This window comes from Panthera leo, chromosome D1 (genome assembly GCF_018350215.1).
Source record: "Panthera leo isolate Ple1 chromosome D1, P.leo_Ple1_pat1.1, whole genome shotgun sequence".
Taxonomy (NCBI): domain Eukaryota; kingdom Metazoa; phylum Chordata; class Mammalia; order Carnivora; family Felidae; genus Panthera; species Panthera leo.
In genome coordinates this window covers 109,569,547-109,594,915 of record NC_056688.1, presented here as the reverse complement: position 1 = coordinate 109,594,915, position 25,369 = coordinate 109,569,547, and the positions used below count along the sequence as shown (strand labels likewise).

The window sequence follows — 25,369 nt, the reverse complement described above, 5'->3', positions numbered from 1 at the left end:
TGAGTGATGTGCTGACAGAGCTCCTTCCAGTTGATTTCCTTGCCTAAAAAAAAAAAAAGCTTCATAAAATCATATTTTTACCTTTTAAATTTCTGTAGCATCACATTCTAGCATAAGCATTTCCTATGTCACCAGAGCTGTGCACTCATTTTTTTTTTAATGTTTATTTTTGAGAGAGAGAGAAAGAGAGCGCGCACACGTAAGTAGAGGAAGGGTGGAGAGAGAGGGAAACACAGAATCTGAAGCAGGCTCCAGACTCTGAGCTGTCAGGCCAGAGCCCGATGCGGGGCCCGAACTCACGAACCATGAGATCATGACCTGAGACGAAGTCAGACGCTTAGCTCACTGAGCCACCCAGGTGCCCTGAAACACTCATTTTTAGTGGCTACATAATGTCTGTTTGTATAGATGTCTTCCTGTTGGATCCATAAGTGGTTTCTAATTATTTGCTACTGTAAATAATACTGTTTTGAGCATCTTTCTGCACCCATCTTGGTTCCCATTTTAGAATATTTCCTTGGGTTGGATTCCTAGAATGGTAACGACTGGGCCAAGGGGTGTAAATATTTCAAAGGCTCCTGATAGGGTTTCCAGGGAGCTTTCCAGAGAACTGCCCTGATCTCCAGACCTCACCTGCGGGTCTGTCTCCCATAGGCCTTACCAGTGCTGAACCTGATTGTTGCACATCACTGTTGCTAATCTAATAGGCAAAGTGCCACCTCACTATTCTCTTCTGTGTTTTCTCCTGAGGTGAAACTGCTAAGGGTTTATTAACCGCTTCTGTTTACTGCTCTGTTGCCACGCTTGTCCTAAAGGAGCGTTTTGCCTCTTCTTGGCTTGACCCCGTGTGGTGGTTTGGGCTCTTTCTACGGGGCCTTGTCCCAGCTGCAGATCCGCATGTGGCCGTGAGCAGAGCAGGCATTCGGTGCCCAGGACGAGGCGAGATTTGTACCTCAGGCCTGCTCTCTGGCGTGTATGCCGTCGATGGCCAAGGCGGTGGGTTCGTGAAGCTCTGCCGGGAAAGAGCTTCCCTCCCGGGGGGTGGTTATCTGAGGCAGATCTCAGAGGATCGGGCTGCTGGTGGATCTGGGAGGGGGAGATAGCACGATAATAGCTGAAGATCGCTGCACTTTAAGTGGCCTCTAGAAGAGGAGGTTTCTGCTACCACTTGAAGAAGTCTGCACTTCTGAAGTCTGAGTGGAGGCTTGGATGGCTTCCTGAGACAGCACTGGTGCAGGGGGGCTCCTCGGGAGATCTGTCGTCACCCTCATTGCCTGGCCAGGCGGAACCCTGAGGGAGGGACACGGGGGTCAGCGTGGTGTGGGAGGTTCTCAAACCCAGGCTGCCGGGCCCCGCAGAGGGCACCGAAGGGGACTCTGACGATATGCACAGCGAGGGAACGCAGGGCCTCTGGTTCACTGCCAGGATTGCTTTGAGAGCTTGTAGTGTTATGAAAGTTGTCAGGGCACTAGGGTGGGCTGGGTTCTGTTTGGGCTTGACTTCGCGCCCTGCCCTACAGCCAGTCAGCCCCCCAGGGAGTGTTGGGCTTGGCCGGGAACTGAGGAGGGAGAGGGTGCTGGCTTTTGTGTGGGGCCGCCGCAGGGCTGGGATGGGACGCTTACTCTTCCTAGGGAGACCCTCTGTGCTGAGGCTGCTCCAACCCGGCTCTTGACTTCCAGATGCTGAAGTTCCGAACCATCCGTGGGGGCCTGAGGCTCCTGGGGATCCGCCGAGCCTCCACTGCCCCCGCTGCCTCCCCACACGTCCGGCGCCTGGAGTACAAGCCCATCAAGAAGGTCATGGTGGCCAACAGAGGTGAGTGCCCTTGGGCCCAGTGAGAGGAGCCCAGCACAGCCTTAGCGTCCCTCTTCTGCCCTTGCCCTGTACACCAGCTCCCCGCCCGCCTCTGCTTCTGTAAGGACCCAGGAATCTAACGTCTTGGCCTGTTGCCCCTTTCCTCCAAGGTGAGATCGCCATCCGCGTGTTCCGGGCCTGCACGGAGCTGGGCATCCGCACCGTGGCTGTCTACTCAGAGCAGGACACAGGCCAGATGCACCGGCAGAAAGCAGATGAAGCCTACCTCATCGGCCGCGGCCTCGCCCCGGTGCAGGCCTATCTGCACATCCCAGACATCATCAAGGTGGCCAAGGTGAGCCGGGCTGGGCCTGGACCCCGTGCCTTCCCCACGCTGGGCCCGGGCCCCAAGCCAGCCCACAGTAAGTGCTGTGAACGGGTGAATGGGTGAATGAACGAGTGAATGGAACGAGTGAGGCGGGGGCAGGTATGGGAGCCACAGGGTTTGGTTCGGGCTTGTGTGAAGGAATCTGAGAGATGCCTCATTCCTCTGATCCCTCCTGCCCCCAGGAAAACAACGTGGACGCGGTGCACCCTGGCTACGGGTTCCTGTCAGAGCGCGCGGACTTCGCCCAGGCCTGCCAGGATGCCGGGGTTCGGTTCATTGGGCCGAGCCCTGAGGTCGTCCGCAAGATGGGAGATAAGGTGGAGGCCCGGGCCATCGCTATCAGTGCAGGTGCATATGGCGGATGAGCCACCGGGGGCCGTACGGCTCCTCAAGAGGGGCTGTCCGAGGAGGGGGCTGGCGGGTTTGGGCAGGGAGGACCCGCATGCCTGTCTTCCAACAGGTGTTCCCGTGGTCCCTGGCACAGACGCCCCCATCACCTCCCTGCACGAGGCCCATGAGTTCTCCAACACCTACGGCTTCCCCATTATCTTCAAGGCCGCCTACGGGGGCGGGGGACGTGGCATGAGGGTCGTGCACAGCTATGAGGTGAGCAGAAGCCCAGGGCCGGGAGCAGAGCAGGGAGCCCCGCCAGGCCGTGAGGCCACCCATAGAGCAGACCCTGGGGTTCTGAGAAGGGGGTGGTCCTGCAGAAGGTGAGACAGGGCTTCAGGGCCCCATGTCTGCTCGCCTTGCCTGCCCTCTTAGGAGCTGGAGGAAAACTACAACCGGGCCTACTCGGAGGCTCTGGCTGCCTTTGGGAATGGCGCACTGTTTGTGGAGAAGTTCATCGAGAAGCCACGCCACATCGAGGTGCAGATCCTGGGTGAGTGGGGGCATTTGTGGGGCCGCAGCACAAGGCAGGAGTGGAGCAGGCCTGAGCTTTCTGGGCTCACGACGGCTGGCCTCCAGGAGCTGTCCCTCCGGAAGACCCTTCCCCAGCAGGGACTCAGGCCTTGGCCGTGGCAGTTTCCTTCCCGGCTGCCCCCTACCGCTGGGAGCAAGCGTTGATTGGCCGCGGTAGTTGTGTGGGGGCTGGGGGTGTTCACGAAGTGTTTTGGTCCCTGGAGAGGCTGAGGCCGGTTTACCTTTCACCGCAGGAGACCAGTACGGGAACATTTTGCACCTGTACGAGCGAGACTGTTCCATCCAGCGGCGGCACCAGAAAGTGGTTGAGATTGCTCCTGCTGCCCACCTGGACCCCCAGCTTCGGACCCGACTCACCAGTGACTCTGTCAAACTTGCTAAGCAGGTGAAAGGCGGGGGCCTTCAGGAACAGTCTCCCACGTGGAGACAAGGAGCCTGTTCCTATAGGCTCCCTCTGAGCTGCTGCCGGCTTAGGCCTCATGGCCAGTGGTCGCTGTCCAGATGTGGACAGTCTGCCAGGGAGCTAGGAGGTCCAGAGTGACTGGCTCTGGGAGGGAGGGGGGGAGGACCATCTTGGAGGAGAAAGGGCTGACGTAGCATCCTCGGGGTCCTCCCTGTGTGAGAGCAGAGGTGTCAGGCCCGGGCCCAGAGGCCAAGCCTAGAGTCCAGAAAGGCTGAGAAGAAGGAGGGAAAGAGGCCACTGGCCACACCCTCTGCACAAATCGAGCTTCTGCGTGGCACCAACTAACCCCTGGAACAAAAGGCATGAGATCCAGTGGTTTCTGTTAGGATTAAGAAGCATTATTAAGGCATTTCTTCCATTCATTCTTGACCGTCCCCTGCATCACATTTGTTGCCACCCATGGAATTCTCAGATCCTCCTTCTGCTAATCTTTGCTCTACTGGGTCATGGAGGCGGCTCCCCCAGCAGTGACCTGCCCCGCTAGGCCTGCCCGGGAGAGCACCCACCCGGGCCAGGCCTTAGCAGGGGTCCTGCTGTCTGTTGTTCTGCCCCCTCCCGCCCCCAGAGTCCAGGCATCCCGCCCCCACTTCCGCCTCCCCTTCCCAGGGCCAAGTGGGAGCATCTTCTCACACCTGCCTTCCCCAGCACCCCGGCGGGCCTTGGTCCTGCTTTCCCTCTCAGAGTAGTGCTCCCTCAGACCTCTCAGGAGGCAGATGATTCCAGAGCCTTCCCCAGCTGAAAGACAGGGTTGGTGCTCTACAGAGAGGCTTCAGCCACAGTTAATATGAGGCATTGATTAGGATCTAATTTAGAGCTGTCATTTGGGTTACTTCGTATGAGGAGTAATCTTACCTGGAGTTGGGTCTAATTTATCGGCTCAGGCCATGTATCATGGTATAATAGATTTGAGGGAACTGACTGAAGTCTACTATGGGGTTCTGGGAGGACCAGAGAGAGACCGGTTGAATGAGGGTTGAATTTTGCATTAGAATCTTCACTGTTGGTTGTCTCGGGTGGCATCTCTTTGGGTTGTGGCCAGAGGTGGGGACGAGTAGAGCAGAGGGGAACTTTCTGAAAACCCTTTAAGAACGAGAAGGCCCTGCACAGGCCGGGCTACGCGTGGCGGGGCCTGTCCGCCGGGGAGAGGGCACTGATTGATTCTGGATCCGGTGGTGCCTCTGATGTCTCGCCCAGACAAGCCGGCCGAAGCTGGCAGAGGCTCGGCGGAGCCCTGGGGAGACATCCGGGCAGGGGTCCGGGCCCTGGGTTGGCGGTGCTCACCCAGGGTTTGGGGGGGGGGAGGGGCGGCAGGGCTGGTGGGCTGCCCGCCGTCTCTTGGGGCGGGGTCCGCCTCAGTCTGCTCTTTCGGAACCAGCCCGGTGGCTCCGTCTGAGCCGGGGTGGCCGGCAGGCCCCCGTCGGTCGGGCCCTGCTGACGCGACCACTCCACAGGTGGGCTACGAGAATGCGGGCACCGTGGAGTTCCTGGTGGACAAGCACGGCAAACACTACTTCATCGAGGTCAACTCCCGCCTGCAGGTGGAGCACACTGTCACCGAGGAGATCACTGAGTGAGTGGGGCAGGGGGGAGTGGGGCCGCGGCCGCTGGGTTTCCTACAAAATCCACAGCAGGCGGCTGCTGGGGAGCTCAGCTCACTGTCCACTGTGGTAGAGAGCAGCTGGCGATCTAGGCACTTACTCTTTGCAAAAAATATTACTAGCGAGCACTGTATGCTGGGGCGCCGGCGGGGGCTCAGCCGGTTAAGCGTTCGACTTCGGCTCAGGTCATGATCTCACAGTGTGGGAGTTCGAGCCCTGCACTGGGCCCTTTGCTGTCGGCTCAGAGCCCGCTTTGGATCCTCTGTCTCCCTCTCTCTCTGCCCCTCCTCCACTCGCTCTCTCAAAAATAAATAAACATTAAGGAAAAAAAAAAGTACTACATGCTTATCGTAAGAATTGAGGAGTAAATAAAAAAAATATGGAGAACTCCCTCCCCCCCCCGCCTCCCCAGAACTGGGATGTGAGGAGGCTCAGGCCACGGGTGGGCTGGAGGAAGCTCTGGGTTTCAGGTGAAGAGCTGGGGACTCAGGTCAAGCAAGTGGCCGGCCCAGCACGGCATCACCTGTGCCCACGCTACATCTCGTGGTTTTGTTCCATCTGTATGTATTTTAGTATATAAATAGTTAGACACAACTGAGATGCTTTGGGCAGAATTTCTATTCTACTTTTATTTTTATTTAAAAAAATTTTTTTTAAGTTTATTTATTTATTTTGAGAGACAGAGAACGTGTGATCAGGAGAGGGGCAGAGAGAGGGAGAAAGAGAGACCCAAGCAGGCTCTGCACTATCAGTGCAGAGCCCGACGTGGGGCTCGATCCCACAGACCGTGAGATCATGACCCGAGCCAGAATCAAGAGTCGGACGGATGCTCAACCGCCTGAGTCCCCCAGGCCCCCCTCTTCTACTTTTAATGTTGTTGAAAGCACTCCCCAGGTCAGTATTCTTTGTAATACTTTAGATATGTGTGTATCATAACGTATGTACATAGCCCTCTGTTACTAGATGTCCTCTCTGGGTTTTGTGGCTTATAAGCGTAGTCAGTTAATGTTCTTTGCACCTGAGTCTTTCCCTTCCCCTGTGAAGAGGTCTGGGGATAAACATTTTCAGTGTGGTTACCTGAGCAAAGCCTAATCAGCCTTCCAGATTGCTTGTCTCAGTTCGTATTCCCACAAGCCATGAGTATGGACATTTTAAAAATCTGCCCATTTTATAAACAATTCCGTTGTTTCAAGATACATATTTTGAGCTCTTCAAGTGTTAAGCCCTGGCTTTGGGCCAGTCCATCTCACCCTGGCACTTTCCTGACAGTTTGTTGCTTCCCTGACCTCTGACCCCACCTGACATTGAGGATGCTGTGGGGCACCTGCCTTTGCCCAGCAGGTGCTCAGAGGCCCCCAGACTCCTTGCTCCCTTGAGGTAAATCCTGAGCTGAGGTGGATGCTCCAGCTTCAGATTCTCGCTCCGTGAGACTTTGCCCAGTTGTGCCACTAAAACTTCTCCTCAGCCTTGAGCCTGCTGCAAGCCTGGTCTGTTAAGGGTGGGGGTCGATGCTTGCCCCGGAGTAGAGGTTTTGTGTCAGACAGACACAGAGCAGGGCACAGGTTCCTTCCAGGTCACTGGCCGCATAGAGCTTGGGCGAGCTGCAGCCTCTCTGACCCTCAGGCTCCTCCTCTGATGGAAATGACAGACTCTCAGAGCGTCATTGTGGAGATCAAGCTTGAAAAGAGCACCCAGCCTTAAGTCCCTGGCGTGTGGACGTGGTGATGCATGGTAATCACCGTCACTACTATGAAGTGCTTTAGTAGGAAATACAAAACACTGAGGAAAATCTGCCAGTGTAGTTTCCAGCCTGTCCTTACCACAAGCTTCAGTGACAATAAATTTAAAACCTTGAGTTTTTGTTTTTTTTTTTTTTAAACAGCTGTTCCTCTTGGATTTGTTGCTGTCCTTAGGAGCATGGCAGTCAGTGAGGCTGAGCTTATAAAATCATGCACATTCGGAGAGTTTTGTACACTAACGTCTCCTTCAGGGCGGGGTCTGGAGCTAAGCCCAGCTGCGACCCTGGTCCTGGAAGGGCGGTGTCCTCACCCCGGCACCTGCCCACCCGCCCACCTGCCCACGCGGACTCTCTCAACAGCTTCAGCAAGCCTGGCCCTCACAACCCTGTTCCCTTACAAACTGCCCCCCACCTTCGCCACGGTGTAGCACATGCCGCTCTGGGTGCAGTGTCCGAGGCTTCAGATCCAGCTTGAACCGGGGAGGGTTTGGGGGAAGGCAGGAGGACAGAGAGACCCCAGGGAGAAAGGGCCGAGTGTGGGGAGGGGTTGTTTGGTGGGAGTACAAGAGCAGGCAGATGCAAATCTTCCCATTCGCCCCTCTCTAGCTGCCACCTTCTCCTTGTTCAGACTGCACAGGGCCGCCGGTGGGCAGTGGGCGGTGGGCGGTGGGCAGTGGGCAGCGGCTGCTGGTCTGGTTGGGAGGAACTGATTGCCCCAGCTGGTGAAGGGGTGGGACAGGGAGGGGTGGGGCGAGGCCGGCCTGGCTGTGGGCACCACCCCCCCGCCCCGTCCATCCCCTGCCTCACGCTCCCCTCCTCCCTGCCCCCCTGCAGTGTGGACCTGGTCCATGCCCAGATCCACGTGGCCGAGGGCCGGAGCCTGCCCGACCTGGGCCTGCGGCAGGAGAACATCCGGATCAACGGCTGTGCCATTCAGTGCCGGGTCACCACTGAGGACCCCGCACGCAGCTTCCAGCCAGACACTGGCCGCATCGAGGTACGCCAGCGCCTGATAGAGCACAGCCTGGTGTCAGTCTGGACGAGAAGACCCTCCCGTGGGCCTGGCCAGGAGGGAAGACCCCCACTTGGGTTGGCTTAGGGCACAGGGGAACCAGGTGCTGTCCAAGAGTCAGGGAGAGCATTCTGGGGGCCGCGGGGACTGTCATGAGTGCAGACTAAGGAGCCAGTGAGTGAACAGGAGGCAGACCAGCTGTGTGGAACCAAAGGTAGGGTCCCCAGAAACAAAGCCAGGCCCTTGACTTTGGCTTCTTAAAAGAGCCCAGAGACAGAGTGGTGGCCTCTGTCCTGACTTCAGTCTGAGGGAGTGTGATTGGCAGGGCAGGACCCAGGGGTCACCGCAAAGGATCAGGGCCCAGATGTCCCAGTGGTGGGGACCAGCTGAGCAAGGGGCCCGTTAAGGCTGAGTGAGGGAGTCGGGAGATGGCGCAGGGCAAGGAGGAGGCAGGCTCGCTCGGGGCTGCCAGGGACTGGGTGGGCGGACGAGGGGGGCCCTGCCGTGCCTCCGCCCGCGGGAATATCTCCTGTACCTCCTCTCTTTTCTCAGCACAGACAGCCCTCCCTTCCGCCACCCTGCCCCCACTCCCAACCTCTGGGCCTGCTTGGGGCAGGAGCCCTCTGACCTGCTGGGGCACCTGTTCCCTGGCCCTCTATCTCACACTGCCTAAGGATACTTCTGGAACCTGCGTGTCAGCAGCGCTGCCACCAGCTCTGCTGGTCTGCTGCCTCCCCATCTGGTCTGAGCCTCCGAGAAAGCAGGACATGTGCAGGAAGCCAGGCTCTGCTCTGGGATCCAGGGAGAAGGCCAGGATGATTTTGAGATGGGTCCTGGGCTTCTGAAAAAGCAGCGATGTGGGGAGGGAAGGAGCTCTCTGGACTTGGAAAGTTGTGGTGTTGGTAGGCTTGAGGCAGGAAACTGCCACTGGAGTCCCATTTCTGGAGCAACCCAAGCCATAGGTGGGGGCGAGCCCTGAGGCTGGAGTGCCGCCCAGCGGGCGGGCCCCCGACTGCCTGCCCTCAGTGGGGAAGGGGCAGCCCTGTGACACGCCGCTGCCTCCCCCCTCCCCCTCCGAGGCCTGACTCCTCTGAGGCTGGTTCACCACAGAATATTTTTAGCTGACGGTTCCTGCTCACAGCTGAGTGTTCACCCTTAAATATTTTATTAAGTTCCTTTTTATCGAACACAGGCCTGTGTCCCTTAGAAGCGGAAACATGGTGCAATGGGTGTCCCAAGCCCCCTGGGCTGTCCCTCCCACTCCTTCCTCACCCGTGCTCATGGGGGTCCCCTGTCCCAGGTGTCCACTCACCCTGCAGAAACTCCTCCCTGTCCCCATCACGGATGTGCTCGTGTGCACTGGTTACCCCAGACACCCTGAACCTCTGTCCCCCCGGGACCCTGTCTCCGTCTGTTGATTTGAAACCTCCATCCCCCGTCCACGAGTCTGCCTCTGTGACCCGTCCTTCTCTGCCCTGCTTTCCTGTCTGGGCACGCAGGCCCGCACCAGCTTTCCTGCAAACTCACGTACAGTCCTCTCTCCGAGTATTTCCTGTCTGCCTGCCCGGTCCTCTGCCGCCTCTCCCTCTCCCTCCCATTCTCCCCTTTTGGGAGGAAGAGAAACTGACGGGGGAGGGGGGGGCGGGTGGGGGGACACTGAGGCCTTCCCCATCACTTTACTGTATATGTTAAAACAAAAACCCCTTGGCCTGCCTTCTCTCTGTCCCTGGGCTCTTATCCTACAGCGTCCCGGTCAACAGTCTGTATTTCCTTGTTTGTCCGTTCCCTCGCCCAGCAAGCTGGGAGCCCCCTGTGAGCAGGGACTCTCTTTGAGCTGTTCGCCCCAGTGCCTGGCACGTAGTGGGTGCAAACGCCTGTGGGATGAATCTGCAAGGCACGAGGGTTGGTCAGGCAGGCAGGTGGAAGGTCGATGGGATCTGGCCCCTGCCCGCCCGGGGCCCCTCTCTGCGCCCTGCTAGGCTCTGCGTCAGCCCCTGAGCACTGCACATGCGGCCCCCTGCCCTCTCCTGCCCCTTCCCCTGCCAGCTCCTCTCAGGGAGAAGGAGGCCATGGCTGTGGCACCCAGAGAAGTCGGTATGCCCCTGGGTTTGCTGACGGGAGTGAGGCAGAACTTCGCAAGCCAGAGTTGGGGCTAACCCGTGGTGCCCTGGTACTAGTCCCAGTGCCCTGCCACACCCATGCTTGCCCAGCCTGGGCTGGGGGCCACATCTTGACTCCCCCTTCCGACACAGGTCCTGACTTCTGCCCGCAGGTGTTCCGGAGCGGAGAGGGCATGGGCATCCGCCTCGATAATGCATCTGCCTTCCAAGGAGCTGTCATCTCCCCGCATTATGATTCCCTGCTGGTCAAAGTCATTGCCCATGGCAAAGACCACCCCACGGCTGCCACCAAGATGAGCAGAGCCCTGGCTGAGTTCCGAGTCCGGGGTGTAAAGGTGAGAGGCTGTGGGCCCTGCCTGCCTTCTGGTCGCTCACAGTCCTTGGCTGCACGTGGACTCTCCTGGTTGCTCTACCATTGCTGGGAGTGGGCCTGGGCACCAGGTTTCTCAGATGCTTAGGGGGGCACTGGCCCTTGCCCACAGGTGAGAGTCTTGCTCTGGGGAGCCCCACACTCGTCCTGCCCCTCTTAGGTGAGATCCCTTGGAGTGTGTGTTCCGTCCACAAATTACAGGCCTCCCTTCTGGAAATTCTGATCCCACAGGTTTGGGTGGGGGCCTCAGAGCCTGCGTTTTGAACGAGCTTTCCGGGTAATTCTTAATCCCAGGACAGCCCTGGGTGAGAGCACTAGCCTGTGTGGATGAGGTCACTTTGCATAAAGTGAGACCCCCGTCTGCCCTCACTCCCCTCTTCCCCTTGCCTGGCACATGCGTCGTGTCGGGTGCTTTAGTAGGGACGGCCGGGAAAGGGAGACTGCAGCGGGAGGCACGAGCAGGGGGCAGAGGGAGACCAGGGTTCCCCCGCCGCAGGGGGCTCATAGCGCAGGTGCCAGGCAAGGACCCGAAATGCTCGTTGGCCTCTTGGTTACCTGTGTCTGTGGCTAGAGATGAAATCACAGCCACGTACCGTCTTGTCCTTGAGGCCAGCGCTGCTGACATGTCTGTGGGCATCCCCCGGGCAGATGCTGCCAGTAGACACTGTGGGAAGAAAGGCTCTGCCCTCAGTGGATCGTGCCGCCCAGTGCGGCTCCTGGGACTCTGGAGGGAGGTGCCCGGTGCAGAGGACGCCCTCCCTGGCTTGCCGTGCACGGTGGCGGTGGCAGTCGGGGGGGGGGGGGGCGGGGCGGGGACATGCTGGGGCCCTGGCTGGCAGCCCCCGCGTGTCGCCTTCTCCTCTTGGCTGCCGCCGGGACTGCCTGGGCTCCGGGCTCCACTGGCAGTGTCAGGCCACGTAGGCAGCCCTGTCCTCTCTTGGTGCCCTGTGACAGCCCTCTCAGCTGTGGCAGCAGCCCCGGCGGGTGCGGTAGCCTTTCGAGAAAGCTCCTGGGAGGGGAAGAGGGAGGAAGGGAGACTGTGGGGCCAGTGCTTGGTCAGCTGTTTCCCCTCGGGCCCTCGGCCCACCTCAGAGGGAATGGCCCTGTTGGGGGTCTATGGGAAGCCTCAGGGCTCCTGGTCGGGGGGTGGTTTCCTGCACACGTACAGAGATGCGTTGTGACGTCATGTGTTCAAGCTGCTTCTGAGGGGTCTTGGTTTTCTCAACATGGCGTCCAGGGGCTGCTTTGGGGGCTGGGTGGCCAGCATGACCACACCATGACCCTAGTGTGGGGCCCGGCTATGCCACCCTTCGCCTGCCTGCCCATGTTGCTCTGTGTTGTCCTTATTGGTGACCCTGACTGGCCCTTGGGCCATGGGATCCTCCACCTGTCCCACAGCCTGGCAGGTTCACGAATACCTGCTGCCTTAGAGCTCCCTGGACGAGGGAGACCAGGGCCAGGGGGCTCCCAGGAAGCCCACCAGGAAGGTGGGAAGGCCAGCTGTGGGACACGTGTTTCTAGTTCCTTGGGGCCGCAGGGTCCTCCCCAGATTCACACCCTGGCATGTCTAAAGCCTCCCACGAACCCTGCACCTGCCACCTTGCAGCTCTCCGCTCCTTGTCCCTCTGCCACGGGCCCTTCAGCCTGTGTCATCCCTGCCTTCTCTCCACGGCCCCCAGGAGGGCTCAGGCTCTCCTGTTCTTCTGTTTCCTTTATTTAAACCGGGGTCTCTCCCCGGCCACATCCAGGTATGCGTTCTGGGGCTGGGGGGGCAGGCACACGTGTGTGTCAACACTGTGCAAACCCACAAGTGTGTGAGCTTGGCCAGCACACGTGTGCACACACACCTTCTTGTGCCGGTTCTCCCCAGGTGCCCACTAGAACCACGGCGGGCCGCACACAGAGACACCCGGGCGCCCCTCGGTGTGTGGACCGTGGCTGCCATAGCCCGGGCACCGTCACAGGCCCTGGGGTGCCTGTGCCCACCGCGCACAGTGGGGCCCAGGCACCTGCGCGCTCTCGAAGCATTTGGGTGTGCCCCGTGCAGGGCGAAGAACCACAGATCTGCAAGTACCTGGAGCACAGATCCCCCCCGGCTGTGACCGGGAGCCATGATTGTTCGGAGGCTGGCAGGGATCTCGGGCAGAGAGGAGGCAGAGCAGGGCGTGCCCCCCAGCCCAGGACTGTGGCTTCGTGGAGTGGGGCATAGGAGCAGGGCGGCGGCCCCGTGGGTGTAGGCACCCCTTGGTGTTTGCCCCTCCGGTGTCCAGTGAGGGTTTGACTCGGTCTTTCCGGACAAGCCCGGAGCAAAGCCACGGGGGAGCAGCTGAGAGCTCAGGGCCCATAGCCCTGACAGCACCTTCCAGGAGGTTTTGGGCTGATAGCAGGGCAGTGGAATTCCGAGGCTCTTCTGGTCCCTCCGGGATGATATTTTACAAATCCAGAAGCTGCCCAGGGAGATGGTGAATAAGGCTGTCACTGACGGGAGCCATGGGGGACTTTCTTACAGAGTTAAGAATGTTGCCAGTTCAGGTCTCTTTGCCCTGAAGGGCTGTGCCATGTCCCCCGGGGCCCCTGTTGCCACTGGGTATTGTGACATCCATGCCTCCGTGAGGATGTCACGTCTTGTCCGCGTCCTGCCAGGGGGGAGCGTTCTGTCCTTACAGATAGAAGAACAGGGCGCAGAGGGCTCAGGCATAGTCCCCCACCCACCGGCTGTCTAGAGGCTGGCTCTAGAGGCTGGGACAGGAGGCACCAGATCCCAGCACTCCGCTATCAGGCGGACGAGGCTCGGGCCGTTCGGGCCGCCTCCGTGGGGCTGGCAGCCCCGGGCCTGACCCTGTTGTGTCCGTGTGCCTCTACTGGCCCACACGTTCCCCCTCCCCTCAGGAGCCTAGCAGGACAAGACGAGGCTAGCACTGAGGTGTACCCAACAATTTTATTATAAAGAAAAACAAGACTCCTGCTTGGTTGGCGCAGCCCCTGCTTCGGTGGCTGTGAGCACCTGTCAGTGGGACGCAGGTCTGGAGGCCAGAACCAGGGAAAGGGCCCCCTGCCTGGCCAAGCACAGAGGAGGCCTGAGGTACCAAGGGTAAAATCAGGAGGGACTCCCAGGCAGTGCCGACCCAACCAGGCCCGGCAGCTGCCCGCCCCACACCCTCTGCCCCTTCCCCAGCCCGCCCGGGGCCGACTCCCTTCCCATCACACCACACTCTCTTCCAGCTGCTCCGTGCTGCCCCCCACCCCCCGGCACCCTGCCCCGAGCAGCCCCCCATGCACAGAGTGGCTCCGGCGGGCCCAGGCTCCTCCGAGGCGCCTGGCGTAACCGTAGCACCCGCCAGCATCCCCCAGGTCCAGGGAGCAGCTGCGCTGGGGCCGAGGCGGCGGGCTCCGCGGCGGGTGGGCCTTGGGCGTGGGGCTGGGGCCTCCGTTGGTCTGGGATTGGACGTGGCTAAGCTTGAGGGGGAGGCGGCCATTCCCGGCCCCCCGGCCCCGAACCAGCAAGGCCACGGTGAAGACCAGTAAGGCAGCCACCAGCACACCCCCCACGGCCACGGTCAGGGTCCCGCCCAGCACGTGGGCCTGCAGGGCGTGGCACAGGGGCGCAGCCGGTAGCGTGGAGAAACGGGCACAGCCCAGCAGCCGGGTGGCTGTGAGGTCGGAAGGCCCAGCGGCAGGTGACAGGGCCAGCAGGCAGAGGTCATAGTCGGCACCAGGGACTAGGTGCTTCAGCAGGAAGTGGTGGCTGGAGGCCGGGACAATCCTATGGGCAAGGGTGGGTGGTCAGAGCCCAGGTCCGGGCTCTGACCCCAGCCCCCAGCCCCCACATGGCCTCAAAGGCCCCTTCACCACCCGCCACCCACCCGCACCGCATGCTCCTGAGTCCCGGCTCTGAACACTCCCCTCCCCTAGGACCACATGGGCCGTGTTTGTTTACTGAAGAAGGCAGAGAAACCAAAACAGGCATGCATTTTTGCAATTGGGGACAGCGCAAGGGGACAGACAGGCGTGTGTGCTGATGCACAAGCCGGGGCAAGGCAAGGAGGTGGTGGAGAATCACATCGCCAGAGCCCGAAATAACACATGTGCAGCCCAGGCTTGTGTGCTTGAACAGAGACCAAACCCCGGGAAGCCTGTACTCACTCAGCCACGCCGAGGGACTTCTCTTGGGGCACTCCCCCTCTCCCTGGTGCCTGCCCCTCCCCTCCCTCTGCATCCCCCCCGCACCCCCCCCCCCCAAGAAGCTTAGGAGGGGTGTGTGAAAGCTGGTGAGTGCTGGAGGGGTGGAGAGGGGCTCAGAGGGCAGCTGGGAGCCAAGCTGGGGCTGTGGGCAGCAAAGCGCATCCTCACCGGTAGATGAGGGTCTCATCTTCACTGCTGTTATACTGGATTTGGAACATCCACACAGGGTCGGCTGGCCGCCCTGGCCCCCAGCTCACCAGCCCTGAGGTTGCAGTCACCTCTGTCACCTGCACAGCTGGCTCAGACTCCAGTGTCCCCTCGCCCTCGGCAGCAGTGCGGGCCGAGGCGGCAATGTCCGAGGGCCCTGGGCGGCCCCCCTCAGCACTGCCGTTCCCGCCGTGGGGCAAGGCCAGCACCCGTAGCTCCACACGGGCTGTGGCCTCCCCGGCAGGGTTGGTGGCAATGCAGGTGTAGCCCCCTGCGTCCCCAGAGCCCGTCACCCCGATCTCCAGGGTCCCGTTGGGGAAAGCCCGGGCTCGGGAGGAGTTGCCAACCAGGCGGTCATCAGGGCCGACCCAGTGCATGGTGGGCGCAGGGTCACCGAGGGCCCGGCATCTCAGAGTGGCCCGCTGGCCCTCCAGCACCCAGAGGCGCTGCGTGTGGCGGGCGATGAGGGGCGGCTCGCAGGAGAACTCGCCCTCGGGCACTGCCCAGAAGTAGCGGCCGGCCAGGCCTGGAGGGGAGGCGCACGTCTCCAGGTCGTCGGGCCGGGCCAGCCTCCGCAGCCACAGCAGCTCGCAGTTGCAGTGCAGGGGGTTCCCGCTGAAGCTCAGCACCAGGGGGGCGGGTGAGGCCTCCGCGTCGCGCCCCCGGGAAAAGAGCGGGTCTGGTGCCAGCGTGGCCAGGCGGTTGGAGGTGAGGTCGAGACGGGAGAGCTGGCTGAGCTGGGCGAAGGCGCCCGGGGGCAGTGCGTCGATGAGGTTGTGGTCCAGGTTGAGCGTGTGCAGGGCAGGCATGGCACCGATGCCGGCCCAGGGCACCTGCCGCAGGTTGTTGTAGGACAAGTCGAGGTCCTCCAGGCTGTCCAGGAAGTCGTCGAAGGCCCCGGGCGAGATTCGGCCCAGCTGGTTGCCACTGAGGATGAGGTGCTGCAGGTTGACGGGGCCCCGCAGGCTGCCGGTGCCCAGCTCAACCAACCTATTCCCGTCCAGATGCAGGGAACGTAGGCTCTCCAGGTCCCCAAAAGCGCGGGCCCCAATGCGGGTGATGGCATTCCGGGAAAGCGTCAGGTCCACCAGCCCTGTCATGTTCCGGAAGTCCGGTGGCCCCAAGGCCTGGATGAAGTTGTCAGCCAGCCGCAGCTCCACGGTGCGGCGGTCCACGTTGGGTGGCACGAACAGCAGGCCTCGGTGGGCACAGAGGGTGCTGAGTGATTCGGACAGGTTCTGGCAGACACAGGGCAGTGGGCAGGCGGCCGCTCCACTGGCCAGCAGCAGCAGCAGGAGTGGCGGGGCCATGGTGAGCGCCCTGTAGGGAAGGGCCACAGCCCAGGCACAGGTGGGGCTGGTGCAGGTGCCCACTGTGCCCCGGGGCCCGGTCCCCAGGGCCAGCTTCTGGAGCCTGGTCTGGGTGGGGATCAGGGTCAGAGGCCCGGAGGGCCCCCCAGGGATGAAAGAAGGCTGGGGCCTGCCAGGCCCCCCACAGCAAAGGTCACATTTCCCAACCAGGTAGGGGGGTCCTGGCCTTGGGGATGAAGTGCAGCATGAGGCAGGAAGCGGAGGTGGGCACTAGAGCAGGGAGGGTCCCGGAACTTCCTTTCTCTGGCGTCTCCAGGAATCGCCAGCCCCCTCCCTCCGCACCATCCCTCTCCCTCCAGGGAAGACACCCCCCTCCCCCAAGCCCCTCCCTTGGCCCCGCGCCCCTCCCCGGCCAGCCACTGCTGTTGTGCCCCGCAGCCCCCCTCACCTGGTGTCTGTAGCTCAGGGGGAGCGGGCCGGCCTCCCCGTGGGCCTGGCCAGCCCCCGCCGACTCCAGGCGGCTCTCCCGCGGGGGCGAGGCCAGGGGCTGACCGGCCGCCCGCCGCGCGCCCTCCAGCCCATGGCGCTCGGGCCCGCGGCCCCGGCTCACTCGGTTCCCGGCACCTTTTCCCGGCGGCTCCCGGCGGCGGCGGCGGCGGCGGCGGCAGCGAAGACAGGCAGGCGGGTGCGCGCCGGCGAGCGCGCGCTCCGCGGACACGCACGTGGAGGGCGGACGGGGAGGGGCGCACGGGGATCCACCCGGGCCGGCTGGCTCCCGAGGTCACGGGGACACGCGGCCACTGCAGCGCCCACGGGTGGCTCCCGGTCACGCCCGAGGCCCGGGCCGGCGCGGGCCCGCCGCGCAGTCCCCCGGCGCTGCCGCAGCGCACTCACCCTGGCACGGGCGCGCGCGCCCCCGGCCACCCTGGCGCCCCGGCATCCTGCACCGCACGGGCGCCCGCCGCCGCCGCTGCGCGAACCGTCACTCTGCAGGCAGCCAGACAAAGCGCCAGCTCGCGGGCCCCTTCACCATCTCCCGGAGACGGGAGCCTTTGTCACATGTCGCTGGGCACCCTCCCCAACACACCCACACATGCCCACACACCCACACGTCCCCGCACCCACAGGCAGGGCCGGGCGCAAAGCCGCACTGTTGTTGGGACCCTCACAGACACACGCTGAAGGTCACAACCGTTCTGCATCACCGAGTCACGTGGAGGGTCCCCAACAGGCACGGGGCCGGGAGTGGGGGTGAGGGGCTGGGGCGACACCCCCGGCAGGCCTGCCGCGGGGTGGGGCGGAGAGGGCTCGGCCTCTCGGCTGGCGCCGTGCCCCGCCCCTCCCTCCCTTTCCTGGGCTCCCCGCCCCGCCCGGCATGCTCGGGAGCCAACCGGTCTCCGCCTCCGGCCCGATTGGTCTGCGCCGCGCCGTTTCCCAGCAGGCCGGCGGTGGCACGCTGTTTGAAGCTGTGCGTCAGTGGTCCTCGCCGAGCCGGCAGCCCCTCCTTCCCCCTTCTGCCCCTGCCGGGCCGTTTTCCTGGGAGAGCGGCCCACGGTGAGCTCGTCCCAGCTGAGGAAGGGCTCCCGGTGGGGGAGAGTTTCCGGCCTCCTGCCACCCATAGCCGCGGCTTGAGTGGGAGCACTGAGTGCTCGAACCAGGCTGGGCACTCTGGTCCTTCGGGAAACCAGGCAAGTCACCACTTCCTCCACGTATCTCCTAGTCCTCGGGCTACCCGGGCACCCCCCACGCCTATCCCTTTCCCTTGTCTCCAGACATGGTTCCCCAGGGGGTGGCAGCCACCCCCCCCCCCCCCCCCCCCCCGGGAAACACGGAATTCTGATTCTGCCTGGTAAAGTAGGTAACCTTGGGCAAGTTATTGTAACCACTGACACACTACTCATCTAGGCCGAGGGGGTATTAATTGCATGTACTTCTGTACCTCATAGGGCTGACAGGAGAAAGGATGTAGCCTGTGGGGGGTGTAGCTACCTGGTAACTGGAAGCCCTTCCTACATGTCGCCACTCCCAGGGCCTCAGCCACTGCACTTGTAAAAGGAAGGCACTGGATTCTAGCCCAGGTCAACTGATGCTCTGTGGCATTGGTATTTATGTTCCTCTTTTCCCTTTCAAAAGCGTTTTCATTCCTTCTTGAGTGTACAAGCATACTAGCATCCATCACAAGCCACTCTGTGCTGGGAGCCGGGGTACATCAGGAACCAGATGGGCCTAGTTCCTGCCCCCCGTGGAGCTCACAGCATAGGGGGTCACATGACGTCTCCCCCAAAATTAAAAGGAGGAGGGGCCTGCAAATGGGAAGTGTAAGGTGGAACAGGGTAGGTCTCTGAGGATCCCTCCCACCCCTATGTGGTTCTAGGTTCTTTAGATGATTTAATCGGTTTTATCTTCTCAAATGCCGTGCTTTGGTCCAGTTGAAATGTCCCCATTCCTTTAGGAGAGACAGGGACTAGCCTCAGACAGACTGATCTGTCACATGAGACAGGCCCAAGGCAATGTTGGCTAGGTCCTGCTCTGCAATTCCTGTGGGGGAGGCACCCTTCCCACCTGAGGCTCCAGGTGATAGGAATGCTAGGTCGGATAGGCAGAATTTCTCAAGAGTAGCAACAGGGCCCAGCAACCCATGCTGGGCCTGGAGTCCCCACTGAAGTTGCCAACAGAGGTCATGAATGGGTGACACAGAGATGCTTTATCTGAGGTGACAGCCATGTGGACACTGGGATTCCACCCATGGGCTGGCAGTCCTGGGACATCTCTCAGTGCTGGCTCCTAGGCCCCAGGTGGCCCCTAGGTTGGACTTGCCCAGCTCCAGCTTCATGTTGTCCCCCAGCAGTTTAATAAGCAGAAATGAGGGCCCTTGTGCACAAAGCATGTGGACCTATACCTCAGCACCCCTGCCCTCAAAACGGTCCCAGGCGTATGAAGAATGGAGACAAGTAAAAGCTGAGGACAAGAGAGGTGTTTTCCGACAGCCGATCCCGCAGAAGCCTACTATAAAGGGGAGGGTCCGGCTCTGTTGTGAGGGCAGGAGGTACAGACAAAGGCCGTCAAGTTCAGACTTCCAGGAAGAGCTTACCGGGCAGGTGTAAAGGGGTGGAGGCGTGAGAGCACAAGGCAAGTTTGGTGTGGCTGGAGGTAGCCAGGACTTGGAAACCTGGCAGAAAGCATGGCCTGGAGACCAGGGGTCACAGAGTCTATTGATGGCCATGGTAGAGCTGTCTCTCCTGACCTGGTGACACAGGGGTGGGTGTTGAGGGTGACGGAGTGCAGGTTTTAGTAACTGGGTGCACAGTGAGGCGTGCAGCAGAAGGCAGAGAAGGACTGGGTGAGGGAAGCCGACTTTGGACTTGATGAACTTGTGTGAGGGCCACACAAGGAGAGGTGCCCAGGAGGGATTTCCGCTTTAGGGTCTTGGCTCTGGAGCTGGAAGCCCAGGATGAGGCCACCCAGGGAGTGTCCTGTATGAGAAGAGGCCCAGTGACAGCTCTGAGAACTCCATCCTGCAGGGGTGAGAGGAGCCCCCAGTGGGGACCGGGGAGGAGAAGGAGAACAAGAGGTCTTGGAAGCCCAGGGCAAGAATGTCCAGGTGGGAGCTGTTAGCAAGCGAAGGGTGGGAAAGGGCGGGAAAGGGCCCACGGGAGTTAGCCACAAGGATGGCCCTCAGTGAGGATACCAAAGTGTAGCTGTTGGGGTGGTAGAGGAGGGGCTGGCAAAGGTAGGGACATGTTTCAAGAAGCATGGCTGCATATTATGTCATGGTGCTATGAGAAAGGCCTGACCCGTTTTCTAGAGTGTGTGGTGGGAAGGTGCTTTATTTCCAGATCCCTGATGAAGGAGGAGGTGATTCAGCACATGCTCTGGGGTGAGCAAGGGGGGAGGAAGTGGGCTCATCCCCCTAACAGCTTAAGGGACTCTGCCAGAATAGGGGGCTGGTGAGATGGGGAAATGTCATTCCAGAGGGATGAGGCCTCAGACTTCAGCATGGTATCCCGGGGAACTTGGAGAGCTGTGCTGGCCCAGGGTGGCGCCTTCAGCCTCTCCTTTCCCCCTCCGTGCTCCACGGTGATGCCCTCCCACCCACCTCTATTCTGCAGACCAACATCCCCTTCCTGCAGAATGTGCTCAACAACCAGCAGTTCCTGGCCGGCACCGTGGACACCCAGTTCATCGATGAGAACCCGGAGCTATTCCAGCTGCGGCCTGCACAGAACCGGGCCCAGAAGCTGCTGCACTACCTCGGTCTGGCCCCAAGACTGCCCTTCTCTCCTCTCTCAAATGCCTCGCTCCTGGCCCCCTGCCTAGAAGAGCTTCCTAGCATGCCCTGTCCCTGTCCTCATTCTGGTCCTGCACCCTCCCACCTTGCTCACCCTCCGTGCTCCTGATCACAGGGATGCCCCCTTCTCCACCCATGCAGCCCTTAGTAGGTTCCCACTGCCTGGACCCAGGAGGCCTTGGCTTTGGAGAGGACAGGGGTCAACTAGAGGACTTGGGATCCTGGAGGAACCTCTCATCCCCAGGCCCATCTAAATGTTACTCCTGCCCTCAAGACTCTTCCCCAGCCTGTCCTGACCCCACTTCCCACTCTCTCCCTAGGTCATGTCATGGTGAACGGCCCAACCACCCCGATCCCCGTCAAGGCCAGTCCCAGCCCCACAGACCCCATTGTCCCTGCAGTGCCCATAGGTAGGTGAGCTCATTCTACCAACTTGTGGGGGAGACAAAGAGGAGGTTGCTGCCTGAAGGATGGGTGCTAATGCCCAGGTCTGCCCTAGGCCCACCCCCAGCTGGTTTCAGAGACATCCTGCTGCGGGAGGGGCCCGAGGGCTTCGCTAGAGCTGTGCGGAACCACCAGGGGCTGCTGCTGATGGACACGACCTTCCGGGATGCCCACCAGTCACTGCTGGCCACTCGTGTGCGAACCCACGATCTCAAAAAGATTGCTCCCTATGTTGCTCACAACTTCAGCAAACTCTTCAGCATAGAGAACTGGGGAGGTAGGCTGGAGGAGGGCTGGAACGTGGGACTGCGCCTGGAAGGAATTGGGTATCCAGTGTGGCCCCACCACTGGCCACTCCAGGAGAAGCTAAAATGTTAACATTGGGGAAACTAGTGAGAAGCGAACAAGGCATGGTGTTCCATTTGTTCAGCAGTGACTCGTGCCCACTTTGGGCAGGCCTGGTTGCTGGACGTGAGATTGCATAGCGGAGATCCCAGTAGCTCAGGGTCAGAGAGGAGCCACGAGCCTGTTCTAGCATGGAGAACTGGTGGCAGGGTGGTACCCTGTGAAAGGGGGCAAGAGGACACTGATCCTGAGCTACCCTCAGCAGAGGGAAGTCTCCAGGGGTTGGAACAGGAATGTGAAGGATCCTGGAGATGAGTGCGAGGGTGTCCGGGTTAGAGGCTCAGGCTGCAGAGCTGCAGGGTGTGGCGGGGGCCTGGGGAAGTGAGGGGCTGACCTGGGCCTCTTGGTCCCCGTGCAGGAGCCACGTTTGATGTTGCCATGCGCTTCCTGTATGAGTGCCCCTGGCGGCGGCTGCAGGAGCTCCGAGAGCTCATCCCCAACATCCCGTTCCAGATGCTGCTGCGGGGGGCCAACGCCGTGGGCTACACCAACTACCCCGACAATGTGGTCTTCAAGTGAGCCTGGGGTCGGGTGGGCAGACGCCGCACAGCATGGTCCAGTGGGTGCCAGGCCACACTGCAATGGCCTGCGCTTCCCACAGAGAGCTTGACACTTAAGTCTCTCAGTAGCTGTATCCAGCGAGAGCTGCTATCTGGAAATTTCATGAAGTGCAGAATTCTAGTTGAAGAACTGAAGAACTTCTAGCTCATAGGGCAGCAGAAGCCTCAGGACTCCTTGTCCAGTGTTCCTTCTCTCTCAGACCACCACTCTTGCAAAGAATCCCTAGCTGATTCTTCTGACCTGGGCAGACTGAGCTGCACCGTACATGACTAGGGCAGGACAGCACTGCTCCATGCCAGATGCCTCTGAGGGGACCTGCCCAGCCCAGGCTGCCCCAGAGAAGGCCTTGTCCACACTGGGGTGCCCCCACACGGGCTCACCACCCTCCCTGCCCGGTCAGAGCCAGAGCGGGATGTACAGGGGAGAGTGGGATGGGGTTGACCCTTGGGCTCTTCTACCCACTCAGGTTCTGTGAGGTGGCCAAAGAGAACGGCATGGATGTCTTCCGGGTTTTTGACTCCCTCAACTACATGCCCAATCTGCTACTGGGCATGGAGGCAGCCGGCAATGCTGGCGGTGTGGTGGAGGCCGCCATCTCCTACACAGGTGACGTGGCCGACCCCAGCCGCACCAAATACTCACTGCAGTACTACATGGGCCTGGCTGAAGAGTTGGTTCGAGCTGGCACCCACATCTTGTGCATCAAGGTGCCTGGACCCACCTGTCCCAGGAGTCCCCCTGCCCCTTCCCCACCTCTCCCAGCTTCCCCTTCTCCCCCACTATGTCCCCCTCATATCCCCTACCACATACGTATCACACCCCCTCCTTACCCGACCATGTCTCTCTTCTTGCCCCAGGACATGGCAGGGCTGCTAAAGCCAGTGGCCTGCACCATGCTGGTCAGGTCCCTCAGGGACCGCTTCCCTGACCTCCCGCTGCACATCCACACCCACGACACATCAGGGGCAGGTGTGGCAGCTATGCTGGCCTGTGCCCAGGCTGGGGCCGATGTGGTAGATGTGGCAGCTGATTCCATGTCCGGGATGACTTCACAGCCCAGCATGGGGGCCCTGGTGGCCTGCACCCGAGGGACTCCCATGGACACAGGTAGGAATGGCAGGAGTCCATGGCCATTTCCCTCACAGCCGTGGCCCGTAGTAGTCCCAGTAGAATCTGGCCTGTCCTAGAATCCAGATGATCTTTGCTGGCCTTACCCTCCATCACCCACATCTGAGATGGGACCTGAGCTGGCTCTGGGGTCCTGGGAGGAACACCTGGGAACTTGGCATATTTTCCTGGCCTCCCTGCAGGGGTGCCCCTGGAGCGCGTGTTTGACTACAGTGAGTACTGGGAGGGGGCCCGGGGATTGTATGCGGCCTTTGACTGCACGGCCACCATGAAGTCTGGCAATTCGGATGTGTATGAGAATGAGATCCCAGGGGGCCAGTACACCAACCTGCACTTCCAGGCACACAGCATGGGGCTTGGCTCCAAGTTCAAGGAGGTCAAGAAGGCCTACGTGGAGGCCAACCAGATGCTGGGCGACCTCATCAAGGTGAGCTAGGCCCAGTGATCTCATCCCTGCCTCTGAACCTCCTATAAGGTACCAAGCATCCTAACCCAGGGGGCTTTTCTTCTCAGGTGACACCGTCCTCCAAGATCGTGGGGGACCTGGCCCAGTTCATGGTGCAGAATGGGCTGAGCCGGGCAGAGGCTGAAGCCCAAGCAGAAGAGCTGTCCTTCCCCCGCTCCGTGGTAGAGTTCCTGCAGGGCTACATTGGCATTCCCCACGGGGGGTTCCCTGAGCCCCTTCGCTCTAAGGTAGGAAGGCCCAGTACAGTGTGAGGGTGGGGGTTGGGTACAGGCATTCGGCCTGACCCTGCTTTGCTCCCCAGGTGCTAAAGGACCTGCCAAGGGTCGAGGGGCGGCCCGGAGCCTCCCTCCCTCCACTAGATCTGCAGTTGCTGGAGAAGGAGCTGATAGAGCGGCACGGGGAGGAGGTGACACCAGAGGATGTGCTCTCAGCAGCCATATACCCCGATGTCTTTGCACACTTCAAGGACTTCACAGCTACTTTTGGCCCCCTGGATAGCCTCAATACCCGCCTCTTCCTGCAGGGACCCAAAATTGCAGAGGAGTTTGAGGTCAGTGGCTCTGGCACCTATCTACGCCCCACCCCAGCACCCCTGCCCCTGCATCCCTAAGGACACCAGCACATCTAGAGCTCCAGGCTTTGGCTTGGCTGTCACTTGGCCTCACAAGCTGTACCCAAAAGCACCCTTGAGGAACCAGGAGGTTAGGCCTTTACAAGTGAGGAGCTGAGACCCAGGGCTGGGGGACTTGCCTGGGACAGGGTCAGGGGGCTGTTCTACTGAGACCTGTGTGTTCTATTGCCCGCCCCACCCCCTCCCGCCTCACCAGCTCTGAGCCTGCATGCCCTCCCTACAGGTGGAGCTGGAGCGGGGCAAGACACTGCACATCAAAGCCCTGGCCATAAGTGACCTGAACCGGGCTGGCCAGAGGCAGGTCTTCTTTGAGCTCAATGGACAGCTGCGGTCCATTCTGGTCAAGGACACTCAGGCCATGAAGGTATAGCCCCACTAGGGCCAGTCAGGCGGTGGGAACAGGTAGGGCCTGTGCCTCACCACTCCTCCTTCTGTCCTGTCTGCAGGAGATGCACTTCCACCCCAAGGCTCTGAAGGATGTGAAGGGCCAGATCGGGGCGCCCATGCCTGGGAAGGTGATCGACATCAAGGTAGCAGCTGGGGGCAAGGTGGCCAAGGGCCAGCCCCTGTGTGTGCTCAGCGCCATGAAGATGGAGACTGTAGTGACTTCACCCATGGAGGGCACTGTCCGCAAGGTCCACGTAACCACAGACATGACACTGGAGGGTGATGACCTCATCCTGGAGATTGAGTGATCTTGCCCCAGATTGGCAGCCTGGCCATACCCACCCCAAGCCTTCAATAGACACTGAGCTGCCAGGGCAGGCCCAGGCCAGCCAGTGCCCGAGGGCAGAAAGGCCTAGCCCTGGAGCTCCTGTCCTCAGCTGCTTGTGGCAGGAGACGCACTGCCTGCTGTGGCACATTCCCTTCCTCCAGCCATCTGTCTTTTCCCTGCTGGACAGCTGCTCACATATTCATCTCTTGCCAAATAAGGGTCCTCAACTTGGAGACTACAGGTGGTGGTGTAGGTGGGCCTAAGACCCAGGGGAGCAAATTTAGGGGTCCTACCTCTTGGGGGAAGAGCTAGGCTCCAAGTCCTGAGAACTTTGCTCAATAAAACTGGCTTCCCCTGCCCTTCATGTTGGGTCCTGTGCAGCGCCCCCCCCCCCCCCCCCCCCAGCACTACTCAGCATAGGGGCAGGGCTGCCTCTTGGGACTCCCCATGGCAGGGGCAGGTCAGTTGTATCCTCCTTGGAGGGGAGGGGAGAATAGTAGTGGCCTTGGTTTCAGCCACTAGAGTGCCTATGGTATATACACCCCAAACAGGATTAGCTAGTTGCATGGAGAGCTTGGACAAGGGTGTGTTGTTCTACGCATTTAACACCCATTAACTCAGGGAA

At 60.8% G+C, this 25,369-nt stretch overlaps 2 protein-coding genes across 7 annotated transcripts in view; one reads left to right on the top strand and one right to left on the bottom strand.

The window, feature by feature from the left end:
• The window catches only part of PC (pyruvate carboxylase), a 100,601-nt gene extending 75,498 nt beyond the window's left edge, over positions 1-25,103 (top strand). For all 5 annotated transcript variants that reach the window (XM_042904844.1, XM_042904845.1, XM_042904848.1 and 2 more), the window contains 20 exons: positions 1,680-1,815; positions 1,965-2,149; positions 2,365-2,530; positions 2,643-2,788; positions 2,948-3,065; positions 3,340-3,491; positions 5,021-5,139; positions 7,740-7,902; positions 10,190-10,372; positions 20,216-20,360; positions 20,715-20,804; positions 20,894-21,115; positions 21,602-21,758; positions 22,271-22,511; positions 22,662-22,911; positions 23,115-23,359; positions 23,446-23,625; positions 23,700-23,948; positions 24,253-24,393; positions 24,476-25,103. In XM_042904844.1, coding sequence (XP_042760778.1) covers positions 1,680-1,815; positions 1,965-2,149; positions 2,365-2,530; positions 2,643-2,788; positions 2,948-3,065; positions 3,340-3,491; positions 5,021-5,139; positions 7,740-7,902; positions 10,190-10,372; positions 20,216-20,360; positions 20,715-20,804; positions 20,894-21,115; positions 21,602-21,758; positions 22,271-22,511; positions 22,662-22,911; positions 23,115-23,359; positions 23,446-23,625; positions 23,700-23,948; positions 24,253-24,393; positions 24,476-24,724 — 3,537 coding nt within the window. In that variant the 3' untranslated portion in view covers positions 24,725-25,103. The remainder of the gene's footprint in view (positions 1-1,679; positions 1,816-1,964; positions 2,150-2,364; positions 2,531-2,642; positions 2,789-2,947; positions 3,066-3,339; positions 3,492-5,020; positions 5,140-7,739; positions 7,903-10,189; positions 10,373-20,215; positions 20,361-20,714; positions 20,805-20,893; positions 21,116-21,601; positions 21,759-22,270; positions 22,512-22,661; positions 22,912-23,114; positions 23,360-23,445; positions 23,626-23,699; positions 23,949-24,252; positions 24,394-24,475) is intronic.
• On the bottom strand, positions 13,593-16,752 carry LRFN4 (leucine rich repeat and fibronectin type III domain containing 4). 2 transcript variants are annotated; one of them, XM_042904849.1, is made up of 3 exons: positions 16,555-16,752; positions 14,758-16,116; positions 13,593-14,170 (listed from the first exon to the last, which is right to left on the bottom strand). In XM_042904849.1, the coding sequence occupies exons 2-3, from the start codon at positions 16,104-16,106 to the stop codon at positions 13,609-13,611; spliced, it is 1,911 nt and encodes a 636-aa protein (XP_042760783.1). In that variant the 5' UTR covers positions 16,107-16,116; positions 16,555-16,752; the 3' UTR covers positions 13,593-13,608. The 2 variants fall into 2 exon arrangements, with proteins under 2 accessions (XP_042760783.1, XP_042760784.1); XM_042904850.1 differs by lacking the exon at positions 16,555-16,752 and having other exon boundaries at positions 14,758-16,448.
• Positions 25,104-25,369: the final 266 nt, after the last annotated feature.